Source organism: Astyanax mexicanus, chromosome 3 (genome assembly GCF_023375975.1).
Source record: "Astyanax mexicanus isolate ESR-SI-001 chromosome 3, AstMex3_surface, whole genome shotgun sequence".
Classification (NCBI taxonomy): domain Eukaryota; kingdom Metazoa; phylum Chordata; class Actinopteri; order Characiformes; family Acestrorhamphidae; genus Astyanax; species Astyanax mexicanus.
In genome coordinates this window covers 17,550,137-17,577,749 of record NC_064410.1, presented here as the reverse complement: position 1 = coordinate 17,577,749, position 27,613 = coordinate 17,550,137, and the positions used below count along the sequence as shown (strand labels likewise).

Genomic DNA, 27,613 nt, shown 5'->3' with positions numbered 1-27,613 from the left:
GGTAAACGTAATGCATCTCTTCATATACTGTTTATATATTTATATATAGATTTATGTATATATGTATATTTATACTTAAACACACTTGTTTTCTGCACCAGAGTTGATCACAAAAGTATAGAAAAATAAAATGTTCTTGTGAAAATGGGCGTCGTCCTCGCACCTTCACATTCTTGTTGTTTATCTTTTTTTTCCTTTTGCTCTTTTCTGGTTTCTTTCCGGCCTGTAGTTTTTCATTTCTGTGGCAAAGTTTGAAGCCAATGGTGGCCACACACACACACACACACACACACTGTGGCCCTTGTTTGAATCCAAGTCCTCGCACTCTCCTCTTCACTTTTCTCTTTTCTTTCTTATTTCTTTTAAAAGCGATTGAGCTTTGTTGATCTTTCCTTGCGCTGTCCTCTGCTGTGAAGTGCTGCACTTCTCCTCTCACCATCTATTTACTGAAAAACAGAACACCAGCAAGAGTTACGGTCTGTTTAACACACACTTCACATTAAATAAAAGCAGGTATGGAGGCTGAATTTCATAAATTAAGTGCTTATATAATAGGACACCAATTGCTTGTAATTTTTTTGGATAACAAAAGTAAACAAAGATAATGTACATTTTATTAAGATCCAAACCATAACATCCATATTTACCTTATTTTCCATTGCAACAACAACAAAAAACTTTGGTAAGAATGTCTTAAAACAGAATCCAGTGTGACAGTGGATCTGTTGATTGGGGCAGTGGTGGCTCAGGGGTTAGAACAGTAGGGTTAAGGTCTTGTTACTATACGCAATAATAAGCATACAAAATAAGTAGTATAAAATACTCAGAAGGAGTCACAGTAACTGGAGGAAGAGGTGAAAATCATTTAACAGAAGATTTACCAGCACAACACAAAATATAGGAGTCTTCAGAAGCTCCACATAACTTATATCCACCACCTTCCATAGAGGAGGAGCTAAATATAAATATCCACCCAAACATCCATATAAATGCTCTTTTAGTAGAGGGCTTGAGGCAACAAATCAACTTTAAAAAGTAGGTCTGGTAAAGTGAATGTCTCATTGAGCAATGTGTTACCTATACAGTTACCCCAGCCCATTCACTGAGCACTTTCAAACAGTGTTTCAGATTGGGCTGTTTTTTGACTGAGGTAACTACAATAGAGGACAGCCAATCAAAGCAGACATCATATTGCAGATTGTATATAAGTCTATAATGGCACAGTGACAGAAACAGCCTTTTTAATTATTGTAGAAATAAAGAAAAAATGGAAAATAGCAATTATTTTAGTTTTGCCACATAAATCCTCACAAAACAGTCATTTTAAAATCATGTTATATTTTTAATAATACGTGGTTTAGCCTGGAGCGATTTTTGAGAAACAGCTTGTTTTATTTTATATTTCATATTAAGAGGTGGGAATGCTTTGTAAAAGAGGAACTTGCAACAGAAAATCATCCAGATATGTCAATTTTTAATCCCAAATCCAATTTACAAATATTTGTCCCTGCCCATTCACTCTAAACTCAAGGTTCAATACAGGGAAGCCAATCAGAGCAGAGCTTATTTGCATATAGATATCAGTCTTAACCCTTTAAGATTGTGCTTAACTTTGTGATAGAGCACATTTTAAGGCACTGTATGATAGGGCTGGGCAATAGCAAGATCTTGCCAATATGATTTGTATAAAAATACAAAGGTTATGACACAATATATCAATATTTTCTAACACCTCTACTATATCTTACTGAAGATCTGATCTCCACCAATCGGCAAAGAGGTACTATATTATAAATTCCACCAGAGCTCACTTCCTTTTTTACAATGTGCTTTTTTAGTTTGATTTTAGTTACATTTGTTAGAGTGGTATTTTACAAATTGGGTATTTATAAAGAAAATGGTGATTTAAAAATAAAGTATGAGCTTTGTTTTGGACTAAAATCTAGACCAAGATAACAGATTTTCTGCTCATACTAGAAATTAAGAGTTTAGAAAGGCTGAGAAGATTTTTTTCACTTTGCAGAGAAGCTCATCTCCTCTCTAACATGTGCTTAACAAACTTATCTTCGCTGCTTGAAGTGACTGTAAATTCATAAATACTGTAACTTGGACAGTCATTTTGAGACGTACAGTATCTTTATACAGGACAGAGGTTCATAAAACAAGGGTTCCTTAAAAGTTCTTTAATAAAAGCCATGATTCTGAACAGAACCATTACAACTTAAAGAACCATTTAAATGCTGATAGTTCACTAAATAGCCGATAGTACACTAAACAGGCGATAGTACCCTAAACAGCCGATAGTACCCTAAACAGCCGATAGTACACTAAACAGCCGATAGTACACTAACAGCCGATAGTTCAGGGGCCGCGAGTTTGAGACCCCTGATTTAAAGTGCTCACTACAGACAACTGTCTTCCTCTGAAAGCGCCCCCCCCCGGTTGAGAAACCCTGCACTACACAGACAATAGTACACTAAACAACGACAGTACACTATATAGACGATAGTACACTAAACAACCGAGAGTACAATAAACAACCAGGAGAGTACAATAAACAACCAATTGTACACTAAACTACCAAAAGTACACTAAACAACTGACAGAACACTATATAGCTGATAGTAGTGCTGGGTGGTATACCCGTTTATTCAGTATACCATGGGGGGAACTTGAACCAGCATGTGTTTCTTTAATAGAGGGCGCTGTGGAGCACCGTTCAGAACAGCACTGTCAGAGAAACACACACAGCCGTGTGGAGTCAAACGCTCGCTAGTGCTGGAGAGAAATCAAAACACCTCCTGATGCAGTTTCTAACTTGCTTAAAAGAAGACCTTAAAAGTTGGGACAAAGACCCAGCTGTTTGAAGAAGTGATCTTTGGTCAGAGGTATGAGCTTTGTTTAGTACAAAAATCTGTACTTAGAGAACACTGCAGGAGTAAATTTAGAACAAATTCTTTTCCATTATTTTCATGAACAGCAGCCACTGGGATGTTCAATGACTTAAATAATCAGTGCATCAATCAGCCCAGAATAAAAAAAGAGGGTTTTAATCCAAGAAATATCACTTAAAATGTGAAGCATGGGGGTGGAAGCTTCATTGCAAACTGATTGGTAGGATTTTATGAAACAAATAAATATTACGCTGTCCAGCCCAACTGCTCCTGTTTTTTTTTAAGAAAGGGTCGATTGTAACAATAATGGAACCCCTTTTTGTCACTACAGTATATACAAACATGTACAGAAGGATTTCCACCATTATAAAACCCCTTTAAACTTGTTTTGGTATATAATACAATACAAGCACATACATTAAACAAAAACTGGAACATTCAATTATTCCAATATTTATGTGACCAGTGACTGGACATGGGGAACTATGAATGGAGATCAACAACCAATCACCAGAACCGTTATTATCATTAAAGAGGCACTAATGACATCATGATTTTTTTATTTGGACACTGAAACCAACCAGAGTTTACTTTTATATGAGACACAGGGGAACACCAACATAATAATAATAATAATAATAATAATAATAATAATAATAATAATAATAATAATAATAATAATAATAATAATAAAGTGGTTTCATACAAAGTGAATGCTTCAGCTTTCAATAAAAAACAACATACAGCAACATATAGCAAATGTATGGAAAACATCAAATATCAAATATTTCAGACGAGGACACTGATAAAAATGAAGAAAATGAAGCATTTTACAGTTTAAAAATGTAGTTAAAATAAGTGAACAATATATGTACATACATACATAGATATAAAAAAAAAATCTTAAGAAGTGTTTTACTTATTTACAAGATAACGCACTGCTTCATTCAGTCATTGGTTATCCTCGCCACAAAAAAAAACAAACAAACAAAAAAATCATAAAATAATGTACATCAAGGATATAGTCAAGAAAAAACATGTGGATACAGACAGAGTCCACTGATCCATACAGACATCTAGACAGCTAGTAGTAGAGTCAGCGTTATATGCAGCATGTACATGAACATGTACCTCTATATACAAATTACATAACTTTATATATTTATCTTTTTATTTTTTGCTTGTGTTTTTTTTTTGCTTTGTTTGATAGTTTAGTAAACAAGGTTGCCTGCATTACAGGGCTTTACTGTAGACCCAGAGTTTATACACAGTAAGTGATTAATAGATAGAGTTATATCTGTGCTGATATGTAGTCTTTAGTGAAATATATATGTATATGTATATATGTATGTTGATATAGATATCTCAAGCAGGCGGGATTGTTTTAATATGAACTTACTGAAGAAGAAACTGAGTTTGCTGATAACTGAATTAACCCGTTTGCTGGTTCTTTATACTGTAAACAGTGAACTGTAAAGAATTCAATAATCGCTAACAACACAATGAAACAGTAAACACTTATTTTATCTTTTTTATTATACGGCTCAGCTTCATTATAGTCTCAGGTTCATGTACTCTATGTGACGCTCAGATGTGCAGGTAAAGGTTGACTTTAGAAGGCTCAGAGTGGATATGGAGCTGCCCTCAGGGAGTCTGCATTTAGTATTTATTATTATAGTTTTTATACACAGTATAATGTAAAAAAAACAATGAGTCCTATAAACACACCTCTTAATCTTACATTGCAATGACTTGACTTGCTTTATATAAATGTGTAGTCAGTTTAATATATTAGGGGCAGAATCCAAAGTGAGGTAAAATATAACATGAATTCCTAACATTTTATATATTTTATATATTTTTTGTACATTAAACAGGTTAATTTTAGGGATTTAGTTAATTTTAAAATATTCAATTTTGAAAGTTTTACAGAAGTCAGGGTTTGCATGGATTGATATTTCAAATCAAATCAAATTTAATTGTATAGTGCTCTTTAGAACTGATGTTGTCATAAAGCAGCTTTCCAGAAATGTAATTTTGTTTTAGAACAGAGAATCAGGCAAAACAGTAAACATACAATACAGAACCCCCAGTGAGCGTGGAGGCAAGGAAAAAAATAACATTTGTATGCATGGACTTCTTTTTTAACTAGCAACAACTTAACTATGTTAATATAAACTGTAAACTGTGTAAACTGCGTTGACGTATTAATTTGGAAATGATCTATTAGATTAGATTAGATTTTTGTATGAAGTCTTTTCCCCTTCATGTTGTGTTAGATTAGATATTTAGAAATGTGCTGTGTGAGTGATTACACCACAGGCCAATTGCATAGAAGTGAGAACTTTATTGAACAATATTAATATTTAATACCATTTTAATATTAAATAATCTCCTAACAACTCTACTTAACTAACACACCATATGTGTTATCAAATAGAAGAAGTTTCTCCAGTATATTCTGCTATTTTGAGTTTATAGCCTTAAACTTTGCATAAGAGTAAATATACCTGCAGTACATATCCGTGATCTTATTTTATATAAATACTGTATTTGTATGAAATATGTAAACAATAAGAAGTTGATCAACATTAAATATTTTCCTGCACTTTAAAGAAAATGTTCAGGCAAGTGAAAACAGCTTATATCTACTTAATATCTCCAGTACTGCTCACTGCTCACTTACTAAGACTGTTAATCAGAGTGAGGTTTTGTAGAAATAATAGGTGGGCAATTAGGGTGTATAAACATTTCATATCAATATATAATCTAAGTAATATATGTATCTATACTAATTCTATACTTATACTATATGTTACTAATATAAATATAGTGTAAGAAACAAATATAATATTGGCATCCATCTATCTGCCTGCCTCAGTTTTCTGTTTGAAGACCCTCTAATTACTAAGGCTGTTACACAGGAAATATGCACAAATACTGATCCCAACCCCGCCCACAGTTCTCCAGTTTGCTGTAAATGAGAATATTTGACTTACTTCTAGCCTATATTTTTTTTGTAATTTGAAGGTAAATGTAACTAATTTAATGTAGTTTTTAAGGTTAAATAATGTAAATATATATTGGCATTAGACTATGGCCTATATGATAATGTGGGAGGACCTTTATGTTTAATTTTCTTTTAACTTTTTTATTTTAGCAAACTAATTTTGTGTTCCAATAATTAGTGATAAAGATATTTAAATTAATAAAACGACAAGGGTGCCCAAATGTATGCACCTGTTTAATTTCGTTTAAAGGATTATTGCACACTTGAAAATGCTGATTCAAACAAACAATTTGAAGGAATCATGCAAATTAACAGGGGTACCCAAACTTTTTCATACCACTGTAAGTTAATCAAGTAAATAATGCTCTTACAATGATTTTTAAATGAAACTTTTGAGATATATGAATATGTTTTACCCACTAAGAAAGCCACACTCTATTCTACACACAGCTGACTGAGCAGCAGAAGCCTGATTAGAATTTCAATAAAACTCTACAGCAGCTCAACCTTGGCTCTCCTCCTGGACACAACTCCATCTGCCTCTCGGTTCTTACTCTCTGTATACTTTATATCAAACTCACATTTTCGGTAAGGAAACCCTACTTTAACATCCATAAATATAGGTGGGGCTTATGGAAATGATCAGTGTACTAATGGAATTATAGAGAATCCCTTTCATTCATCCACTATAACACTATCTGATCCTGTCTGATCCTGTCAGATCGGCTCTGATCCGGTTTGATCCAGGTGAGCAGGAGGAGAGCAGGAGGAGAGCAGGTCAGTGTGCAGGACTCCTCACAGCAGTTTCACTGCATTGACTGGCCTCCTTAAGATTTAATAGCTAATTAAATCAGAAGCCATGTGGGTGATGTGGGAACTGTGGGGGGGGGGGGGGGGGAATCTCATTGATTCATCACTGTGTGTGTTTGCACTCCACAGCAAACCCCTTCTAATCAAACATCACAACACATAAGGTTAGCGAATACACACACACACACACACACACACACACTGGCAGATTACCACGTGTGAATTTACACAACCCATCAAAAGTTTGGGGACACCTTGCTCAGTAAATTTGTACCAGGTAAATCAGACTCCAAAGAGTAATATATATATATATACAGTCATACAAGTTTGGGCACCCCTATTAATCTTAATCATTTTTAGTTCTAAATAATTGGGTGTTTGCCATTTCAGTTTGTTATATCTAATAACTGATGGACACAGTAATATTTCAGGATTGAAATGAGGTTTATTGTACTAACAGAAAATGTGCAATATGCATTAAACTAAAATTTGACCGGTGCAAAAGTATGGGCACCCTTATCATTTTATTGATTTGAATCCTCCTAACTACTTTTTACTGACTTACTGAAGCACAAAATTGGTTTGGTAACCTCATTGAGCTTTGAACTTCATAGCCAGGTGTATCCAATCATGAGAAAAGGTATTTAAGGGGGCCAATTGCAAGTTGTTCTCCTATTTGAATCTCCTCTGAAGAGTGACATCATGGGCTCATCAAAACAACTCTCAAATGATCTAAAAACAAAGATTGTTCAACATAGTTGTTCAGGGGAAGGATACAAAAAGTTGTCTCAGAGATTTAACCTGTCAGTTTCCACTGTGAGGAACATAGTAAGGAAATGGAAGACCACAGGGACAGTTCTTGTTAAGCCCAGAAGCGGCAGGCCAAGAAAAATATCAGAAAGGCAGAGAAGAAGAATGGTGAGAACAGTCAGGGACAATCCACAGAACACCTCCAAAGAGCTGCAGCATCATCAGCATCATATGACTGTAATATCTGCATTGCTGCATAAATACTGTTACCAGCCTGAAGGTCTTTCTGAGGTAAATCTTTCAGAGCAAAACAGAAAGATAATTGCCATTTATAAATAGACTATCACCTAATAATCATATATGAGCACAGTAACAAACCCTCCTGTTTCTCCAATAGAATGCATAGACAGCTTTCTTGCAGTAAAACACTCCAGTCTGATCCCTCAGCAGCCTTGAGCTCCTCTAAGCAGCTGCCTAACACTCTGAATATTACAGTAACTGAAACCGGAGCAGGAGAAGACTATCAGAGGATAGTAAAGCAAATGATTAATGCCCTTATTTAATTTCTAGCTTGTGTTTTCTTTACCTTAATGCTTACATTCACATTTTATTCAACACACAGTAAACAGATGTTTGTGCAATGAGAACGATCTTGCTGTATTTTAAGAGATAATAAATAAAGGCAATAATTTTTAATTCCCCTCTTATTATTCCTAAACAATGCACTTTTTGCTTTATTTGTGTTGATTAATCTTATTGTATTTTCTTCACCTTATTCATTTCATTTTTAGCTTGTTTTAACCCTTAAGACACAATGTAACAACAATAATAAAAAAAAATCTTAAAAAGAGTTTCTTACATTTGCATTTTAACCAATATGACCAGTTCTGTTTGTGTTCATTATTTTTGTAGCTTGACTCGAATGCCTTTTTTTTACAGGGTTCTAAGTTGATCTTTAAAAAAAAAAAAACGGAAAAAAAAAGAAAAACATACAAACAATTAAAAATCTGACATCATATTGCCCCCCCATCCCAGCAGACACACACACACACACATATATATATGTTAATAAAGAGAAGAGGAAGGGTCGCTGGTGGATGAACGTGTGATGGGAGGGTGTGGTAGCGCTGTTTAGCTGAGATCGCCACGGCGACCTGGAAGCACTTGGTTGGGCGGGTTTGGCTCGCTCTAGTTTAGTGTCGTCGTTGTGTGTTTGCTGGGTAAAGTCTTTAGTAGGGCGTGAAGCGACTGTACGCTCCGCGGTAGAGGCTAGCCTGCAACATCAAAGATGAAAAGAAGGCAGCAGTCAGAGTGATGGAGGAAAGCTCCTCTCGCACCTCTCCTTTCTTCCCCCTCGATCCTTCCCTCGCTCCTGCCCCAGAGCCCCGGCCTGGTTTTCCCTCATTATTGCACAGGCCGTGTTGTGTGTGGTGATGGGATAGTGAGTGTGGGAGAACACTGCTTGACAAAAGTTTGTGGACAAGTTTCCTTTCTGTTGAAGAGTGTGAATAATGTTCACTGATAAGTTGAGTTGATAAATTGGTTGATTTAGAGCGTTTTCTTCCACTGTTTGGTTTGTTTTCACATAGACATAAACCTAAATGCACCAATAAACCACATGAGCACAATGTCTCATCTGATTGGTTAAAGCTGTCTGGCGCTAGAGCAAACCTCTTCTAAAACCTAAAACCTCCTCTAGCAGGTCTCTGGCCCGGATGTTTTGATCCACACCCGAGTGTGATTACTGTTCTCACACCCACTGAATCTAAATGCATCTAACTGGACCAAATAGTGCTGATGGGAAAACGCTCTTAATTTTTTATTTTATAGTCATAAAACAGCGGTGGCCCTAGGGCCAAATGCAGCACATGTATAGATAGTACCTGGCCCTCAGCAGCACTTCAATAAAAATACATTATTAGTGGCTCACAATTACATTTCAATTTCAAATATGACACATCTCTATTTAGTGGGATGATGAACAATCAACATCAGCAGATCAGAACTTCTATCTATCAGATTTTCTGGGTCAACAGAAAATAGACTTCTTCATAACTTAGACAAAACTGATTGTGCTCCAGACTGATCGATCTTGTGTGTCACAGCTACAGTTCTGATACCTGTAACATTTTAACCACTTAAGGTGGAACGGCCATTTTTGTTTTCAGGGTTATAATTCACTGCTTTGTGTTTTGGGGATACGCTGTATGTTTTGGAAAGATAAATCAGCAGATGGGTTTGATTAACCAGCATAATTAAAGCTAATTAACGTTAATTGAGAAATGTTCTAATAACGTTGTGATGGAAACCATCTGGAAAACTTTGCTAAACATTTAAATAACCTTCACTGCTATCTGATGACTAGGACTTGAGTCAGGGGGAGGGAACAGGGAACAGCCTAAAACATAATAATAGATTATTTTTGTTAATATTTATAGCTAAGCTTCTCATACACAACCAAAGGCCAGCAATCCAAATAATTACATCAATTATTTACATGATATATTTTTTCTCAGCATCTCCTTGTGAACAAACTTAGTCTTCAACAACTCCCGGCAAACTGATTCTCACAAGCCAGGCGTCCTTAAACTTTTGTGGAGCAGTGTGTGTGTGTGTGAATTGATCAGAGTGTGTATGCATGCTGTAGGCAGCAGAGTTTGGGGCTTTTCTTTGATTTTGATGCAGAGAGAAACCTGACTGTTTTCCCAAACTCACATTAATCCCCTCAGAAAAGTTCTGCTGCTATCGGACGTCTCTTCCTCTGAGAGCTGCTGAGAACTTTACATCAGAAGAGCAGCTTCACTAAAGACTCTATAATGAGGACATTTGTCCAGTAGCGGCAGTCAAAAGTTCCTTAAATCCTGTTTTTTAATTAGTTTTAGAGATGCAGATATGCTACATTCACACTGCAGGAAAAAGTGGTCCAAATCCGATCTTTTTGTTATCTGTGTGGCAGTGTGAACAGCAAAAACACACCTGAATCTGAAATATTTTCAATTCCGATTTGGCACCCTTCAATATGTGGTAATGAATTTGGAGGAAGGACAGCAGTGACTGAGGGGTTTAGTGGCAGAAAAACTACTTCAAAACAGTTAATAAGCTTCATAAGTATTTGGGGTTATGTCTCCGAACAAAATTAAATGGATTGTGTAACAACAACCCTGTGTTTCTAATTAAATGGCTGAATACTGTCACTACAGGGTGTGGCTGCAGCATCAAAGGAAAATAAAACAAATGAAGTTTAAAGAAACAAGAGACACATATTAAATAAGTGGGAGTGGCTAATTATTGTTTTCTTTTTAAGTGAACTGGAATGCATTCAGTTTAGGAGCGTGATCAACAATCAGATTTGAATCACCTTTTTAAAATATTTTTATCATATTTTTCCCCAATTTACACAGCCAATTACCCAACCCCACTCATTAGGACTCCCCCTATCACTAGTGAGGGTGAAGAGGGTGAAGAAGATCACATGCCTCCTTCGACACATGTGAAGTCAGCAACCTCCTCTTTTTGAACTGCTGCTGATGCAGCATTGCCGAGTAGCATTACAGCGCGCTCGGAGGAAAACGCAGCGACTCGGTTCTGATACATCAGCTCACAGACGCCTTGTGGTGATCGACATCACCCTTTGGAGTAATGTGGGGAAAGAGCATCATCTACCCACCCAGAGAGAGAGCAAGGCCAATTGTACTCTCTCAGGGCTCCGGCAGCTGATGGCAAGCTACATGAACAGGATTCGAACCAGCAAAGTGCAAACTGCCAAAAAAAATTTGGTGAGAAAATTGAATTTGGGCCACATTTACCTGCTGTGTTAACCACAGTTTGTGTTTAGTAAACTAAAATTTATTTTTAAAAAATGGAGAAACTAGTCTTTTATTGGACAATGATGACATACTGTGCATGCTGAGATACTTTAACTACCACACTCACACACTTGTATATACACACACACAGACACACACTCTTGCTCTACTCTTTGGCCAATCTCCATGGGCTACGGCTGAAACCTTCAAAGACTGACTTCTAACTTGTAATTTAGGACGGCCCACTTGCTGAACTGAAACTTTCATTAGATTGGGAGAAGCAGAAAGAGAGAGAGAGTGTTTTTACACTCGTCCTCGGAGGGACTAATTACTGAATGGCTTTTAAATGCAAAAGAAGTGCCGTGTTCCCTTTCAGAGACATTAATCAATTATGATTAAAGAATTAGTCACTGAACGACTAATGCTCAGTAAATCTGGACGCATCCCGTTTAGTCAGGATTTCTGCATCAACATCAACAGTGTTTACCAGCTAGACAAACAGCTACACACACAGACACACACACACACACACACACACGTGTAGAGTGCAAAGCTGGGCTCAAAAGTGTAAGACCACGAATGAAAATACCTCTGTCAGTGCACTGTCAGTAAGGTATTATTATGATTTAATATGATTATTATAATGATAATATTCAGCAGAACAATGTAAATGAAAAGTAGTATTTTGGTATTATTATAAATTATTTAATAGAAGAGTTCCTCTAAGAATATGTTGTGATGTTATACTATTAAAACAACATAAAAGTAGACTGTTATTTAATGTAATGTTTTCTGTGACTCTCAAATTGCATGTGAAGCGGCATCTGGCAGGTTTGATAAATGTATATGTACGGTATGTATTTTTACAACAGAACTCATATTACTCAATAACAACATACTTTATTTATTTATTTTAAACTGGTGTTTAACATAAAAGTCAATTTGCTGTCAGTCTTTTGGACCCAACTGTGTTTGCGTCTTGGTAAACACACACACACACACTCACACACACACACACACACACACACGGCCTGGGGTTTCTGGCTTTATTGAAAAGCTGTTGGATTGTTTGTGTGAGGGAGCATTTGGAGGAGGAACAGAAAGGAGAGTATATATAAAAATCCTATAAGCAAGAGTTTTATTTAGGCAAATAAAGAGGATTAGAGGAGGAAACGTCTTCATTAATGAAAGCTTTTAGCTAGCAGCTGCACCGCGGAACTGATTAGCTTTGCTTGGTTTTCGTCCGGCTCGTTTTGCTGGCGCTGAGAAAAAGTTTCTCATTAGTAATCACAGGACCGACCTGCCTCTGTCCCACGGCACACTGCTGCTCCACTACACATTCACTATAGGGTGCACGGTAACACCCCCCCCCCACACCCCACCCAAACCCCCGTCCGAAAGAAAGCGCGGAGGCAGAGAGGAGCTTCCCTCACTCTGAACGGTTTCATCTTTGATGTTAGCTGCAAACGCTAGCTAAAAACAGACATTAACCGACGGAGCGTGGGTGTGAGTTAGTGTGTGTGTGTGGAAAACATCTTAAAACACAGTAAAACACCCTAAGCAACATGAACAACCTGTACATAATATTATTAAGAGGTCAGTCCTATTTCTTCAAGAAGGTCCTCTGTGATCCAGTGAGGGGCGCTATAGGCACAGCAACCACATGCAAATAAATGCTTTACTCTTACGGTAACAGTCCATGTACATTACAGTGTGTGTACAGAGTTTGTATATAATCTTTTATATGTTAAGTAAAATTTCTGCTCATTATATAGGGGTGCAATTGGGAGTGAACAGTCTCCAGATCTTCAGGAGATTACACCTAATTAATTACAACCAAAAAAATGCCAATGTACACCGGCAGTGTCACTGGTCTCAAATGCATCAGATTTTAATCCACCCACAAATGTGGTTTGGCTCCAATAGGAAAAGTTTGGTTTTAGAGATTTAAAACAATTTACACAGGATTTGATCTTTTATACTATTTAAAAACACATACAAATATACTTTGCATTAGATTGGGAAAAAAACTATTTAAATTAGATTTGTAAAAAAAAATATATATATATAGTTTGGTTTATTTGGACAAAGTCCTATTTTAATCAGATATAAACTTGTAAACCACCTACAAATGAGTTTTAGACCTGATTTGAAGAATTAGATTTGAATGCAATTTAAAAATCACTTCGAAATGTGGTGTGGAGCCAATTAGAGTTAACAATTCAAATTCTTCAGATCTTAAATGGGATCTGGGGTGTGACTGGACAAAGTTCATCTTGAATCAGTTTTTACATCTTATTGTTTTAGACCTGAGTAAGAAGGTTTAAAATTGATTTGACACTTTCTGATTTTATGTGAATTTTATGACCATTCAGACTGTAGAAAAACACAGATTCAGATTGAGACCTACAGGTCTGAACAAAGCATCAATAAAGAGAGCATACATCGCCTATGCAGAATTAGAAAATAAGATTAGAGCAGGAACTCACCATGGTGCCCACACTGTACGTGGTGGTGGGGGCGATCGAGTGGTGGTAAGGATCTGCTGTTGCATAGACTCTCCCATAGCTGTTAACCAGACACACACACACACACACACACACACACACACACACAAAGGCTTATCACTGCTGTCTTATAGTGGTAAAGTTAGTAAAGGTGAATTGTTCTGGCCCGTGAGTAATAATGAATCAGTGCATTTATTACAAAGAGAATAAAGGAATGGAGTAAATACTGAAGGGGTTGGTGGTGTTTGAGACCCCCAACAAGAATTCACCTATAAACCCCTCAAACACTGAATTTAATTTACTCAAACCAGAAGACTGTCCTTCATACTAAACCCTGTCCGTATTTATAAGCAGTGTTATAAGTGTTTATTATACTCAAAATATTTAAAACTATTTTTACATGTCTGTTTAAAGAGTTATTACACACCAGTAACATAAAATCACCATCAATTAGTTGATCTGTTTGAATATCAAATGTTTTTTAATACTAGAGAAATGTTGTACAAAAAAATGCTGGGCTCCTTTTTCATTTTTTCTGACAACCAGTATTTTTTGATTATTCAGTGCATCCCTTATTTTGCCAGGTGTTTATTTTATACATGTATTGTAAACTTAAGCATGTAGGGGATATTCTTATACACTACATGCTTAAATCAGTTACAGTATATTAAGTTCTTATAACATTATTAAAAACATAGATCAGTGTGTATATGAATTTAATATGTATAGAAAGTGATAAATGAGTGCACTGGTTAAACAGAGAAGAAAAAGGGACAAGAATGCAGTGCGAGGCCGACAGGAGCAGGAAAGAGAACGAATTCTCTCTCTTTCTCTGTTTCTCCCCTGTTTACCTACAGCGCTGCGAGGGTTCACGCCCCTGTCTTTTCAGTGCTGGTGGTTTGGAACTAATCCGGCCCATTTTCCGTCAGAGGTGGAACAAGATGTGTGGCTTTTATTTATTTATTTATTTATTTATTTAGCTGGTTATTTGTTTATTTATGTATTTATTTAACTTCACTTCACTTCTATGCAGCATCTGTTTATTCCAGCCTTTCCCCCCCTCTCTCTCTCTCTCTCTCTCTCTCTCTTTCTCTCTCTCTCTCTCTCTCTCCTTCATTGCTCGCTTACAAATGGTGGTCTGCAGGGAGCAGATAAGGGAGACCAGGCCCAGGGCACAGGGCACAGAGTCAAGCAAGAATACAAAACAGAGACAGAGAAAAAGCGAGAGAGAGAGAGAGAGAGAGAGAGAGAGAGAGACCTTCAGATGTGTTTTTTAATTTTTTTGTTCACCTGTATTATTTATTGGGTTGGGCTCTGTTGACTGCAGGCCTGCATTCTTCAGAATTTCTCAGCTTCCCTCTTCCTCAGTTTTTTTGGTTCTTTATATTTGTATTTAAACAGGTTCCAGACACTCCTTTCATCTATCTATGTATGATAATTATAACCCCAACCAGCAGTATGTTCTACAGATACTGTTTCCTCTGCCATGTGAGTAAAGCACTGCAGTTATAGTGAGGTGTTAGTGTGAATTGTGCTGGTATGAGTGGATCAGATGCAGCAGTGCTGCTGGAGTTTTTAAACACTGTGTTTAATCACTCACTGTCCTCCACTCTATAACTTACTTCTACCTATAGCTGCTTCACCCTGTAGATAAAGTAAAGTCAGAGACAGAAGCTCTGAATCTGTGCCCAAAGGACACTGTTGACTGAACTCCAGCAGCACTGCTGTATCTGATTCACTCGTACCAGCACAACACACACTAACACATCATACACCACCACCATGCTAATCAGTGTTACTTACTACAGTGCTGAGAATAACAACCCACTACCCAAATAATAAAAGCTGCTGTATGTGCTGTATATATACAGTATATACCATGTATTTATCTACTCTCTGACTTTCTGCAGTCACTGATTGGTGCACTTATTTATATGGCTTGTTGAGCTCCCTAGTCCACACACACACACACCCTCTCTTTCTCATCACCTCTCTCTCTCTCTTTGTTTTCAACCTAAGGCTGTTCATAAATACATTTGATATAGTCACACTGCCACAGTGAGGGTGTGTGTGTGTGTATAATCTGTCACTGTTGAATAAGGTGCAGCTTTTAGTTTGTTTTCGCTCTCGGCAACACTGGGACCCCTCATACAGATCACTGTATCAGAGAGAGGGAGTATGTGAAGCAGTAAAGTGTGTGTGTGTGTGTGTGTGCATGGGCGGATGGGTGGAGCAAGTACCTGTCACTGTATGCAGTAGCTGTGGTGGGCTGGGCATATCTGTACGCTGCATAGCCTCCCTGCAGAAAAGTAACACACACACACACACACACACACACACACACACACACACAAACAGAGAAAAAGAGAGAGAGAGAGAGAGAGAGAAAACTTAATTGAGTTCTAATAACAGAAGTAAGTAGCAGCAGAAAAATATTGGCAAATCTATATAAGCAGAACATTTTCCTTGTGCTCTGTTTTATGATCTGTTTCGTCTACAGTGTAAAAACATTTTTTTCTCAACTTTTCAGAAGTTGGGAAAAGAAGTTTGCTCTATCACCACCCATTAAACAATGGAAAAAGATGAAAAAAGAGGTGGTGTGCCGAAATCAGACTCCCATTGGCGATGTGCAGGAGCATTACCCAGCAGTACATGTACAACATATTACAGTGGTTATTCCTGTATGTACTGTAACTGTAGATTAACCCTTATTTATAAACAGAAATACAAGGAATCTGAGGGGAGACTGTTACACCTGCACTCAAGTAGGATGCTGTAGTGAAACTGACAAAATTTTATTAACCAATCAGTGTTGTAGACAATGACAGAAAATAAAACTAACAAAAGTAACCAGACAATTTAATAAAGCCATGAACCTTGGTGTCTATACCAGACTGATGTGAACTAACATGAAGCGTGACGTGTATGGAAACGTTATTACAGCAGTATCTCAGGCATTAAATACAAAATGACCTTTTTACAGAAAAGAGGAGCACATAAAAAGCACAGAATCCCAATCAGCAGATCAGTTACAGATAAATGAAATAAACTACATTGTTTGAGGAGAAGAGAGTGTGATTTAGACACACTAGTCTGTTCTGTTTAATCTCTAACTTATAAAGTATAAGAATAAAAAGATGAAAAAGACTAGTCATTTAAGAACAACTCCACAGTGGGAAAACTGTCCTGCACAGAGAACAGCAGCTGATCAAAGCTGAGGAACAGCTCAGACACAGATTAGCACTGGGGATCAGCCTGCAGAGGGTGCTGTGGATCATATAATGAACACACACAGCCTTCATCCACTCAGACTGAAGCGCTGCGACTGCAGGAGAGATCCTGCAGCTCTCGGCTGAGTGTGTGTGTGTGTAGGTGGAAGACCCAATACTGTATGAGTGTGTGTGTGTGTCTGCAGCTGCATTTTGTAAGAGTGAGAGGTGTGTGTGTGTGTGTGTGTGTGTGTGAGTATAGGGGGAAGTAATGTGTGTTGTAGCTGCAAAGTGCTGGATCACCTGCTCAGATACATCAGCCAACAGACACCTGCAATGGTAGTGATGATGGCAGTAAGTGCTCAGTCATCAGCAGCCGGAGTCCAAGAGATCATGTTGCCTTCCGTTGTTGCCAGAACTTTGTAATGGTAAGAGGAGGTGTATGGAGATTTGGGTGAATGTTTTATCACAGGCCCAGCTCTTTTTTTTTGGAAGGTGGTGAATATATATAGTTTTAGAGCCCCACCACACTCTGTAATTCTTTCTTCTTTCTCGCTTAAACATCTTTGAGCGCCAATTTGAGCGCCTGTTTCTTTAAATCAAATTGAGCCACTGCTTACCCTGAATCTATACCCCCCCACCCTACACCAATTATACAAGACTACACCAATTCTGGACTTTACTTCTCTGAGAGTGATATTATTTTCACTGTTTGAGTTAGCTAGCTAATGCTTACTTTCCCTTGAGATCACATCTCTCTCACCCAACTGTACTCGACTCTAACTGCCTTTCTGTTCCTAGCCCCTCCCCTTTACACAACCTAAAATTTTGATTGGTGAGTGCCTTTTAAAACTATGCCTTTGCAAAGGTTCACAAAGGAAGGTGGAATTATTTAGTTAAGGGATTGTAGGGGGAGTAAATTCTGAACAGTGTGTTGAACATTGAATGTTTTTGTTTACTTGAGCCCACAAAATACAGACACGATTGTCTTATTTCTCAGTTACTGCATTGACTGGCCCCCCAGATTTCCAAAAAGACATAAGCGTAAACATTGGAAAGTCATATATGGTAATGGGGCTCTGCGATCTAAAGTGCAGCACAATGATCGGGAGATCACTGTTTTGAATCCTTGTCATGCAGCTTGCTCTCAGCTGCTGAAACTCAGAGAGAGCACAATTGGCCTTGCTCTCTCTGGATAGATAGATGGCGTTCTTTCCTCTCATCACTCCAAAGGGTGATGTCAATCAGCACAAGGCGTCTGTGAGCTGATGTATTAGAACCAAGTCCCTGCGTTTTCCTTTGAGCACGCTGTGATGCTATTTAGCAATGCTGCATCAGCAGCTGTTTAAAAAGAGGCGGAGTCTGACTTCACATGTGTTGAAGGAGGCATGTGCTAGTCTTTACCCTCATTGTGTTGTGGCATCACTAGTGTTAGGGGATATACAGCTGAGTAGCAGCTAAATGGGTGGAATAATTGGACTAAGATAAATTGGGAGAAAATTTGAAGAAAAAAATATATAAATAAGATAACAAAAAGATCAATTTATTATTTATTATTTATCATTTATTATTTTGCTAAATCAATTGTTACTAAACAGAAGCAAAACTTCACCAGATAAGCGATATGAAAGCAATTTAACCCATGCAGAAATATGTACAAAATTCTCACAGTGTAATGAAAATTAGAAATATTTCAGTTCAGATTAAGATGAAATTACACACCAATATGTCATATTTTGCAGTGTAATGGAAAATGTGAACATTCAATAGTGAAAGTATGTCTTTAAAGGGAGGAACTGATTGGCTGGAGTGTGAAATCAGGTCAGGGGGTGAGCTGGGAGCTGAGGGGTTGTGACTTCTTTCCCAGAGGGACAGGAAGTGGGGAGGAAGAGAAAGTGGAGAACTTCCTGTGGGATTGGGTTGATTGGTGCCGTAGCCTAAAACATGCGCCGGCCGATAAATCACACACACACGCCGCCATAAATCAGCCTGTCACTGCCACGGCTCCGACACACACCACACGGCCTATATCAGGTCATGGTTGTGTGTGTGTCTATTTCTTCTCTTCCAGAAGTGACTATTCAGCCGTTTTGCTGTATGTGTGTCAGCGTGTGTACGGTTTATATTGGACTCATCATGAACGTGAAGGTTGTGCCAATATTAGGATTTAAGTGAATTCTTTAATAGTTCTTTTTCTGGTGAGTGACAGCTAGCTTTTTAAAAACCAAGAAATAGATGCAGACGTTCCAAAGCTAATGTAACACATTACATTTTTAGCAAGTTGCATCATGAGCATACATTGCAGATAGCCATCAACAAGCTTGTGCTGGTAAATTCTGCTTGTATATTTTGTGTGTTTGTGTGTGTGAGAGACGTAATGTAGTAGCGGTACCTGTGCTGTTCAGACTGGTGTGATGTTACATGTGTCTGTCATCATCACACCATGAGGATTCACATCACTCACTGCTAAACATCACTGAGCTGATCTCACTGCAGCTCTGCAATGTGTGTGTGTGTGTGTGTGTGGGTGCTGGTACTGGCAGAAGTACTGATATGTCTATAAGTAAAACAAGCTGTAAAAGCTGCATATCTTTCAGTGCATACCATTGTACACTTCTAGAAATATACCATATTTACCATAGAGTGTAAATCACAGCACTGATAAAACTGATTAAATCTTGCTGTGTTTGCTGGGCTGGAGAGTAAAGACAGTTGCTAACACACTAAACTGACATGTGTAGCAAAATTATTTAAACTGCCACACAGAGAGTATACATACATTCTACTCAAGTCTCCAAAACTCTAAACACAGTTTCTGCTTTACACACATTTTGCAATTTTAAACAGAATTTAACAGTTCTTGTGAGCATTTTTTGTTCATTCCAATGTAAATATTTGTACTGTGAACAAAAAAAAAACAGCACTGGGTGTGTCTGCATATATTTCTATGCATTTAAACAAGCTGGAATGTTCTACTATTTTAGTATCATGGCAAAGCTTCTTAAAGATAAGAGTGCTTTTCATTATTCCCAACAGTGTATAGTTGATTAGACAAAAATCTGGCAACCTAAAATGAAGTGTCTGCAAAGATTTGATTGAGATAATGATGTATGAAGTTTTGTTTGCAGTGCTTCATTTTGCAGTATAAATGAGGTATTTTGTGTGCTTTTGTAAATTGTGTTAGGTATTTTGATAAAACCATCCTAGTCTACAAAACTGTTTACTTTAACCAATGTTCTGTATCTTGCTACCTTATATATTTTACTAGATGTAGTAATAAAACATCAGTTTAATAAAACAAGGAAAAAACTCAACTTTCAGTGGAAGTCAGTGTAAAAAGTCATTTTGATATGAATATATTTTTTCCTTAATTAATTAAATGTATTGAAAAAGACAAAACAAGAAATTATAAGGGGGCAAATGGAATTTCACAACACTGTAATTTACAATGTGACAGAATGTAAAGAACAACTGGAAGATTCATGATAAATGTAAAAAAGGTAAAAGAATAAAAATAGAGCAGAATATACATCTAGGCCTTAGGTAAAGATGGGTCACTCAGGGACGCTTAAACACTGCACACAAAGACTAGAGAGTGTGTGTGTGTGTGTGTGTGTGTGTGTGTGTGTGTGTGCATGTGTGTGTATTTTTGTTTGTGTGTGTGTGTGCATGTGCAAGTGTTTGTGTGTATATTTGTTTGTGTGTGTGTGTGTATTTGTTTGTGTGTGTGTGTGTGTGTGTATGTGTGTGTGTATGTGCATTGGCACTGGAGGTAAAATTAATCCTTTTATCAGTTTTTGCTCTGTCTTATCACTCGCTCTCTGCTGGCCACCTGAAAATACGCCAATCCACTGGCGGGGGGGGGGGGGGGCATGGACCGAGAGAGCAAGAGAGAAAGAGAAAGAGAGAGAGAGAGAGAGAGAGAGAGAGAGTATAGCTGCACATAAAAAAAATGTTTTTGGGGAGTAGTAATGGCTGCAGTGTTTATAGCAGACAATGAATATTTCTCATAATTGATGCTGAATATGTCATAGTATATATGGAATAATTTATAATAGTTACTGGATAACTGATAGTGGATACTCAATTATTGTGACATATGTGTGTGTGTGTGTGTGTCTGATATAGCCACTGTTGTGTGTGTGTGTTAATGGAGGCCTCATATGAGTGTGTGCAGAGTGCAGAAGGAGTGTGGAGTTGGGTGGAGGGGGTCTGGAGTTGGGTGGAGGGGGTGTGGTGGGGTTTAGGAGTGTTTGGTGGGGACAGAGTGTCTGAGCAATTATCAATTGCACACACACACACACACACACACACACACATACACACACACACATACACACACACACACACACACACACACAAATATGATCAGAAACACAAAACTACTCACGTAGATCTCAGCACCGTAGAAACCATCTTGATATACCACCCTGAGAGAGAGAGAGTGAGAGAGAGAGAGAGAAAAAAGAGAGAGAGAAAGAGATTTATAATATATACATTTAACATAAACAAAGAAAGAGAAGTGCAGAATTAGAGAGAAACATTAAGGGAGATACAAAAGAGAGAAAGATGGAAAGAAGAAGGTGGAGAGGAGGAGGTGTAAAGGAGAAGTATATGGATTAGAAGAGAAAGAGATGAAGAGGAGGAGATGGAGGAGAAGAGATGGATGGATGGAGGAGTTGGGGTCACAGTCATGTGCTCATGTGACTTGAAGACAAATCACTTTGGTGCAGAGGAGGAGCGCAGAGATTTACAGAGATAGATGGGGTGCGCACCTGCGTGTGTGTGTGTGTGTGTGTGTGTGTGTGTGTGTGTGTGTGAGACGGTGTAGCTTCTATATGATACAGGTCAGCTGTAATATGTAAACTAGGGCTAGTTTATTTGTGTGCTGAATAAAGCGTCTCTTTCTCCTTTCTATATATCTCTTGGATAAGTGGAATGTACTTAAATAATTAGAGGAAACTGGTGGCCTAATTTTAAAAACACTGACACACTGAGTAAATCAAGCTAATGAAACGTATATTAAACAATTTAGGCGTGATAACTTTGAACTTAGTTTTATAGATTTTTGTTTGTTAGATCAATTGCTTGTTCCAATTATTCTCCTTTATATTCTATGGTCAGGCGAATAATATAAGATCATAGTATATAATCTACATGTTTAATTAAGGTAGGCTGGGGAATGACTACACACTGATGGTGAGAAACTGGGACACAGCCCCCTGTATGCAAACAGTTGGTGGCAGAAGCCAGTGGAAAAGAAGCGTGGGTCAGCAAGGTTGCTGTCTATTTAGCCAGTACCTACATAGGCATGTATTTTCTATCTAGGTGTGATATGGGGTGTGTGTGTGTGTGTGTGTGTGTGAGGACTCACGCTCCGTACGCTGGTATGGGTGGAGGTGGCGCTGCTGTGCGGAAGGTGTTGTACACAGCTCTTCCTCTCCCTCTGAGCTGAGCTCCTCTATACGCTACTGCAGCTCCAGCAGGGGGGTAGGGAAAACCTGTTACTGCAGAAAGAGGGAGAGAGAGAGAGAGAGAGAGAGAGAGAGATGGAGAGAAACAGAAAGAGAGAGAGAGAAAGAAAGAAAGAAAGAAAGAAAGAAAGAGAGAAAGATGGAGACAGAGAAAGAGTTGTATACATTATGATACCAGTCTGCTGTTTATCTACAGTAAAGTACAGTAAAATTGTAGAGTACAGATCTGTGCTGTTAAATTAACACTCGGACAGAGTGTCTATTTTTATGGTAATACAGACCCGTTTACACCTCAACTGCGTGTCAAATCACTCAGGTTAACCTGCATTAGGGGTCTTCCTGTCATAAGTGATTGCCATTGGAGTTCACAACTTAAATCAGCATAATGCCACTAGTTTCACTTGTGCGCCAGATGTGAGTATGGCCTTTATCCATTACCTAGTGCACACTTAAAAGGCATTCTGATGGGCTTCAGCCAATACTTAAATATTAACCCTGTTGTAAGATATAAGTTATATAATAGGTTATATGATTTTTTTGAGTTTTTATTTGTATAAGTTGTTTTACTGAGTTATGTTGACATCAAATATATGTGCTGTTTAAACACACATTCCTGACTAAACCAAACCAAACCAAATACTAAAAAGCAAAAACTTTTTTTAAACCTGGGTCAATAAAAAATAATGAAACATTTTGCAAAAGTATTTTTGAGTTTTTAATTTAAATTTAAGTTGTGACATATTTTATGATCTTTAATGCATTTCAAAATGTGCCGTAAGAAAATTGCAAGCAGATGATCTGACATCAGAATGTTTTATGGAGAAAAATCCATAAGTAAGTGTCAGAAACTGGGGACACACTTTACAAAAAAAGAGGCTTAATTTATTTGAGTTTAAACTAACTGCTGGATTACAGTACATTTATTTTTATTTTAAAAACACAGCATATTATTATTAAAATACCAGAAGCATATTTTGATATTTTTGGAGGCAGAACTGTGGGCGATGTAGAAGAGGGGAGGAAATGAGGTCACAGGTCTCCAGAGAGCAGACGTACAGTATGTGTGTAAGAGTTAAAGGAGATGTTCCTGTGCTCCCTTTCTGACAGAATACATTAAGAGGAGGGGGGCGGGGTGTATCGAGGACACACAAGCTGTTTTTAAAGAACAGTTTTCTGCACACCCGCTTTAATACCCCTGAGTCTCTGTACCACCAGAACCTGCAATTAAGTGTAAATCCTGTGTAGCTTAGAATATACACTCAACAAGCCCTACATAGTGAACAGAAATAGCCCTGATCCTGATATACATCAAGAATCAGGCTCCGCCCACCGACAGTGCATTTATCAAAAAAACCCGTGCAACCTTAAAGAGAAAACTTTATAACAACAGACCATAATATATACCAGCTTACACTGACACAGGACAGCAGTATGTCATTTAATCATGAGTGTTTACCCTACACCTGTATAAGTTACGAGGTGTTATCCAGCCAGGTTACTGTTGTCTGAGTCTTAAACTGCTGTGTTCCATTGTAAAGACTGTGACTGTGTGAAGTGAGACAGAGCTACAGCATGTGGCTTAAAGGAGAACGCTGGTGTGAAATTGACTTTGGGTGTAGTAAAACTTGATAAAGAGTACTTACCTTTGTTAAATAGTCCACCTCCTTTCTCCCACGGCTTTCCAAAATCCAGCCATTTTGTGCATATTGTCTAAACAGGCTAGAATGGGTTTTAACAGGGCATAGTTTTCCTCTGTAGATAAATCACTTTTTACACCATTTTATTATTAAGTTTATTAAAAAACACTGTTTACAATCTGTAACGTTAGCTACATCTCCGGGTCCATCTCCATCTTCTACCAATTAAGTGTGGAGTTACTTTGAGCCTAGATAATGGTGTAAAAAGCGATTTATTTGCACTGGCGAAATATGCCCTGTTGAAACCCATTCTAGCCTGTTTTGACAAACTGTACACAATTGCTGGATCTCAGAAAGCTGTGGGAGAACAGGGGTGTGCTATTCAACAAAGGTAAGTATTTTTTATCATTTTTTACTACACCCAAAGTCCATTTTACACCAGAGTTCTCCTTTAAGTAGACTATGACGTCCATCATCAAACAAACTTGAGCTACAGTTTTCCCTCAGATCGCTGAAGCTACAGCAGTAGGGTTTTTAGGAGAAGTCAGAACAGATCAGGTTAGGCTGTAGCACAAACCCAGTGCAGAACACTCTATATGTTCTTATAGATCAAGCCCTACTTAGGGTATATGACAGTTCCCTGTGAAAGGTACTGAGGCTATAAATTGAGACACAGCCCCTGAGCATGCTCCTGTGTGTGTGTGTGGGTTCGTATCTGAAGTGTGTGAGACAGCAGCACCCTGAGGTTCAGCTGGGCGCCGCTGAGAGATGACGAGATGCTCTGAAACCTCCACAGCACGGCGGGAGGACAGCGGCGCCGAGCCTCAGGAGCAGGATGAGCTCTGTGTGTGTGTGTGTGTGGAAAAAGTACTTGCTGTTAAACTAACTTCATGGGGACCCATCCAGTGATGTAAGCAACTTAGTAAGCGTTACTTAGTAACACGTTACCTTAATCTGACCATTTTTTTTTTCAATAATTAACACATTACTATTTCTAATCCAGTAATTAGATTAAAATGCCTTCTCTTAGTCACTGTGCATTACTTTTTTTGTCATTTTTCTTAGTAAAAAGATATTGTAGTATCCGGTTGGACACATTGGAACGTAATGTATTCTGGGAATTGTAGTGTGGGCGTGTAGTCGCCTATGTACAGCAGCAGCATTTTTGTTGTTTTAGCACAACCACTTGTTTTATTTTCATACCATGACCAAGCAGGCTACAATAAATGCCCAGTAATTCACTTTAACCCAGTTTCTGCTCATCTTTCCACTGGAAAAGTACCAAAGCTTGGGTATTACCCACAGAGCTGCGACGGACACTAGCTCCCCTGAGCAGCGTGACCGCGGCCAAGAGGCAGTAATCAGGATAAAGGAACACAGTCCTCACTTTTGTGCTGGAACTTACAATGGTTGCTGTCGGCTGCAACCACGCCAATATAACAACCGGCTATCAAGCTAACAGGCTAAGACTAGCACTCAGGCTGAACACACACACTCACGCAGCGAGCCCCCCACTCTCTCCACCTTACATACACACACACTCACACCCACACATTGAGTTTGTATCAGTTAAATATGATCAATATCAAGGTTGGTTATGTTTATGTTGAGGCGGCAGGCGTGTGGATTTGTGCGGGGTGTGTGTGTGCGGTTTGTATGTGGGAGGGGGAGGTTGTGTTGTATTTGTCAACACAAATGTGTTTGTAAATAAAAAGACATACATAATATATGAGATGCTTAAAACTCCCACACCTTTACACACTGCTGTTAAAAGAAGAGATTCTACGCAGTGGTGGACACGGCTCTGTTCCAACTTTATTAAGTGCCTTGCTGCTGTTTTGATGAAAGGCTGATGTGTTTTATGCTCTGTTGATAATAATACATGGGTATATGACATTTGCTTATCATTACATTCTTTTTTTATTTACATTTATTTACATTTTAGACAGCTATTTAACTTTTTTGTGAAGTGAGGTTGTACATTGTGTGAAAATTTCCTAAAAGTAAAAAAAAATCCTTCTCGCATAAAGTAGCTGTTTCTGTGTGAAGTACGTTAGGCTGGTGTTTGGGCTTGAGATTTAGGTTGTTTGGGTTTAGCAGGTGTAAGTATAGCTTGTGTGTGTGTGTGTATGTGTGTGTGTGTGTTTTAGCCACCTGAACCTATAAAGCTGCCAACTGAGATGAATGATCAGGCCTGCGGACACTGAGCGAGAGAGAGAGAGAGAGAGAGAAAGAGAGAGAGAGAGAGAGAGAGAGAGAAAGAGTTTAATGTTTTCTGCACTTAACACTCAACACTGGGCTCTATTAGAAAGACTGCAATAAATAAAGTATTTCTAACACTGCATCTCCCTGTTTCCTCCTTTAATCTCTTTAATATCTATTTCTCTCTCTCTCTCTCTCTCTCTCTCTCTCTCTCTGTCTCACTTCAGGAGCGAACAGTATTAATGGATCAGAATTTCAGAGCCACGTCTGATAGATAGATAGATAGATAGATAGATAGATAGATAGATAGATAGATAGATAGATAGATAGATAGATAGATAGATAGATAGATACTTTATTGATCCCCGGGGGGAAATTCTTGGCATCCAGCAGCAGGTTACACAATACACAAAGTTAAAAAAGATAAAATATAAAATATAAAGATACATATAAATACAATCAAATAAGAAATAGAATATACAGTGTAAATGTACAGTCTTCGTGTGTGTGTGTGTGTAATGGAGATGGAGAATGGAGGTAGTGCAGTTGAACACAATAGACAGTGAACACCAGTTGATGTGCATAATGTGAGGATAACTGATGTCAGCCAAACAGAAAGTGCAAATACACAGTTATATAATAATTTAAATTAAATTAAGCAGTGCAAAAGATACGTAAACAGTGCAAAAGATACGTAAACAGTAGATGAATTAACTAGTGAATGAACTACTAGTGCAAAATATGGTAGAACTATAAAAAGTGTTCTAGGCATCAGCAAGTCTGAGAGTGTGTCCATAGCTGGGGGTGTGTCCATGGTGTGGCCAGAGTGGCCGGAATGAAAAAGTTTCACAGAGTCTTTAGTTTGCTGTGCTGAGAGGAGTTGAACAGTCGTATGGCCTGAGGAACAAAAGACTTTCGGAGTCTGTCTGTGGAGCAGGACTGGGACAGCAGTCTGCCGCTGAATGAGCTCCTCTGCCTGGTGATGGTGCTGTGCAGAGGGTGGTGAACATTGTCCATGATGTTCAGCAGCTTACTGAGGGCTCTCCTCTCTGCCAGTGGTGTTAAGGACTCCAGCTCTAATCCCAGCACAGAACCAGCTTTCCTCACCAGCCTGTCCAGTCGTCCAGCATCCCTCTTGCTGATGCTGCCTCCCCAACACACAACAGTGTAAAAGAGGACGCTGGCTACCACAGACTGGTAGAACATCAGGAGGAGTTTCTGGCAGATGTTGAAAGCCCTGAGCCTTCTGAGGAAGTACAGTCTGCTCTGAGCCTTCCTGTAGAGGGAGTCAGTGTTCACTGACCAGTCCAGCCT

General features: G+C 38.2%; 1 protein-coding gene across 5 annotated transcripts in view; it reads right to left on the bottom strand.

The window, feature by feature from the left end:
• Positions 1 to 272: 272 nt before the first annotated feature.
• Positions 273 to 27,613, bottom strand: part of LOC103045208 (RNA binding protein fox-1 homolog 3) — a 319,394-nt gene continuing 292,053 nt past the window's right edge. For 3 of the 5 annotated variants that reach the window (XM_049476121.1, XM_049476120.1, XM_022682910.2), the window contains 5 exons: positions 22,361 to 22,493; positions 21,377 to 21,416; positions 16,018 to 16,076; positions 13,760 to 13,838; positions 7,334 to 8,738 (listed from right to left, as the gene is read on the bottom strand). In XM_049476121.1, the coding sequence (XP_049332078.1) occupies positions 8,694 to 8,738; positions 13,760 to 13,838; positions 16,018 to 16,076; positions 21,377 to 21,416; positions 22,361 to 22,493 (356 nt within the window). In that variant the 3' untranslated portion in view covers positions 7,334 to 8,693. Of the gene's footprint in view, positions 447 to 7,333; positions 8,739 to 13,759; positions 13,839 to 16,017; positions 16,077 to 21,376; positions 21,417 to 22,360; positions 22,494 to 27,613 lie in introns of those variants that run through there. The other 2 variants (XM_049476119.1, XM_049476118.1) reach the window with 2 other exon arrangements.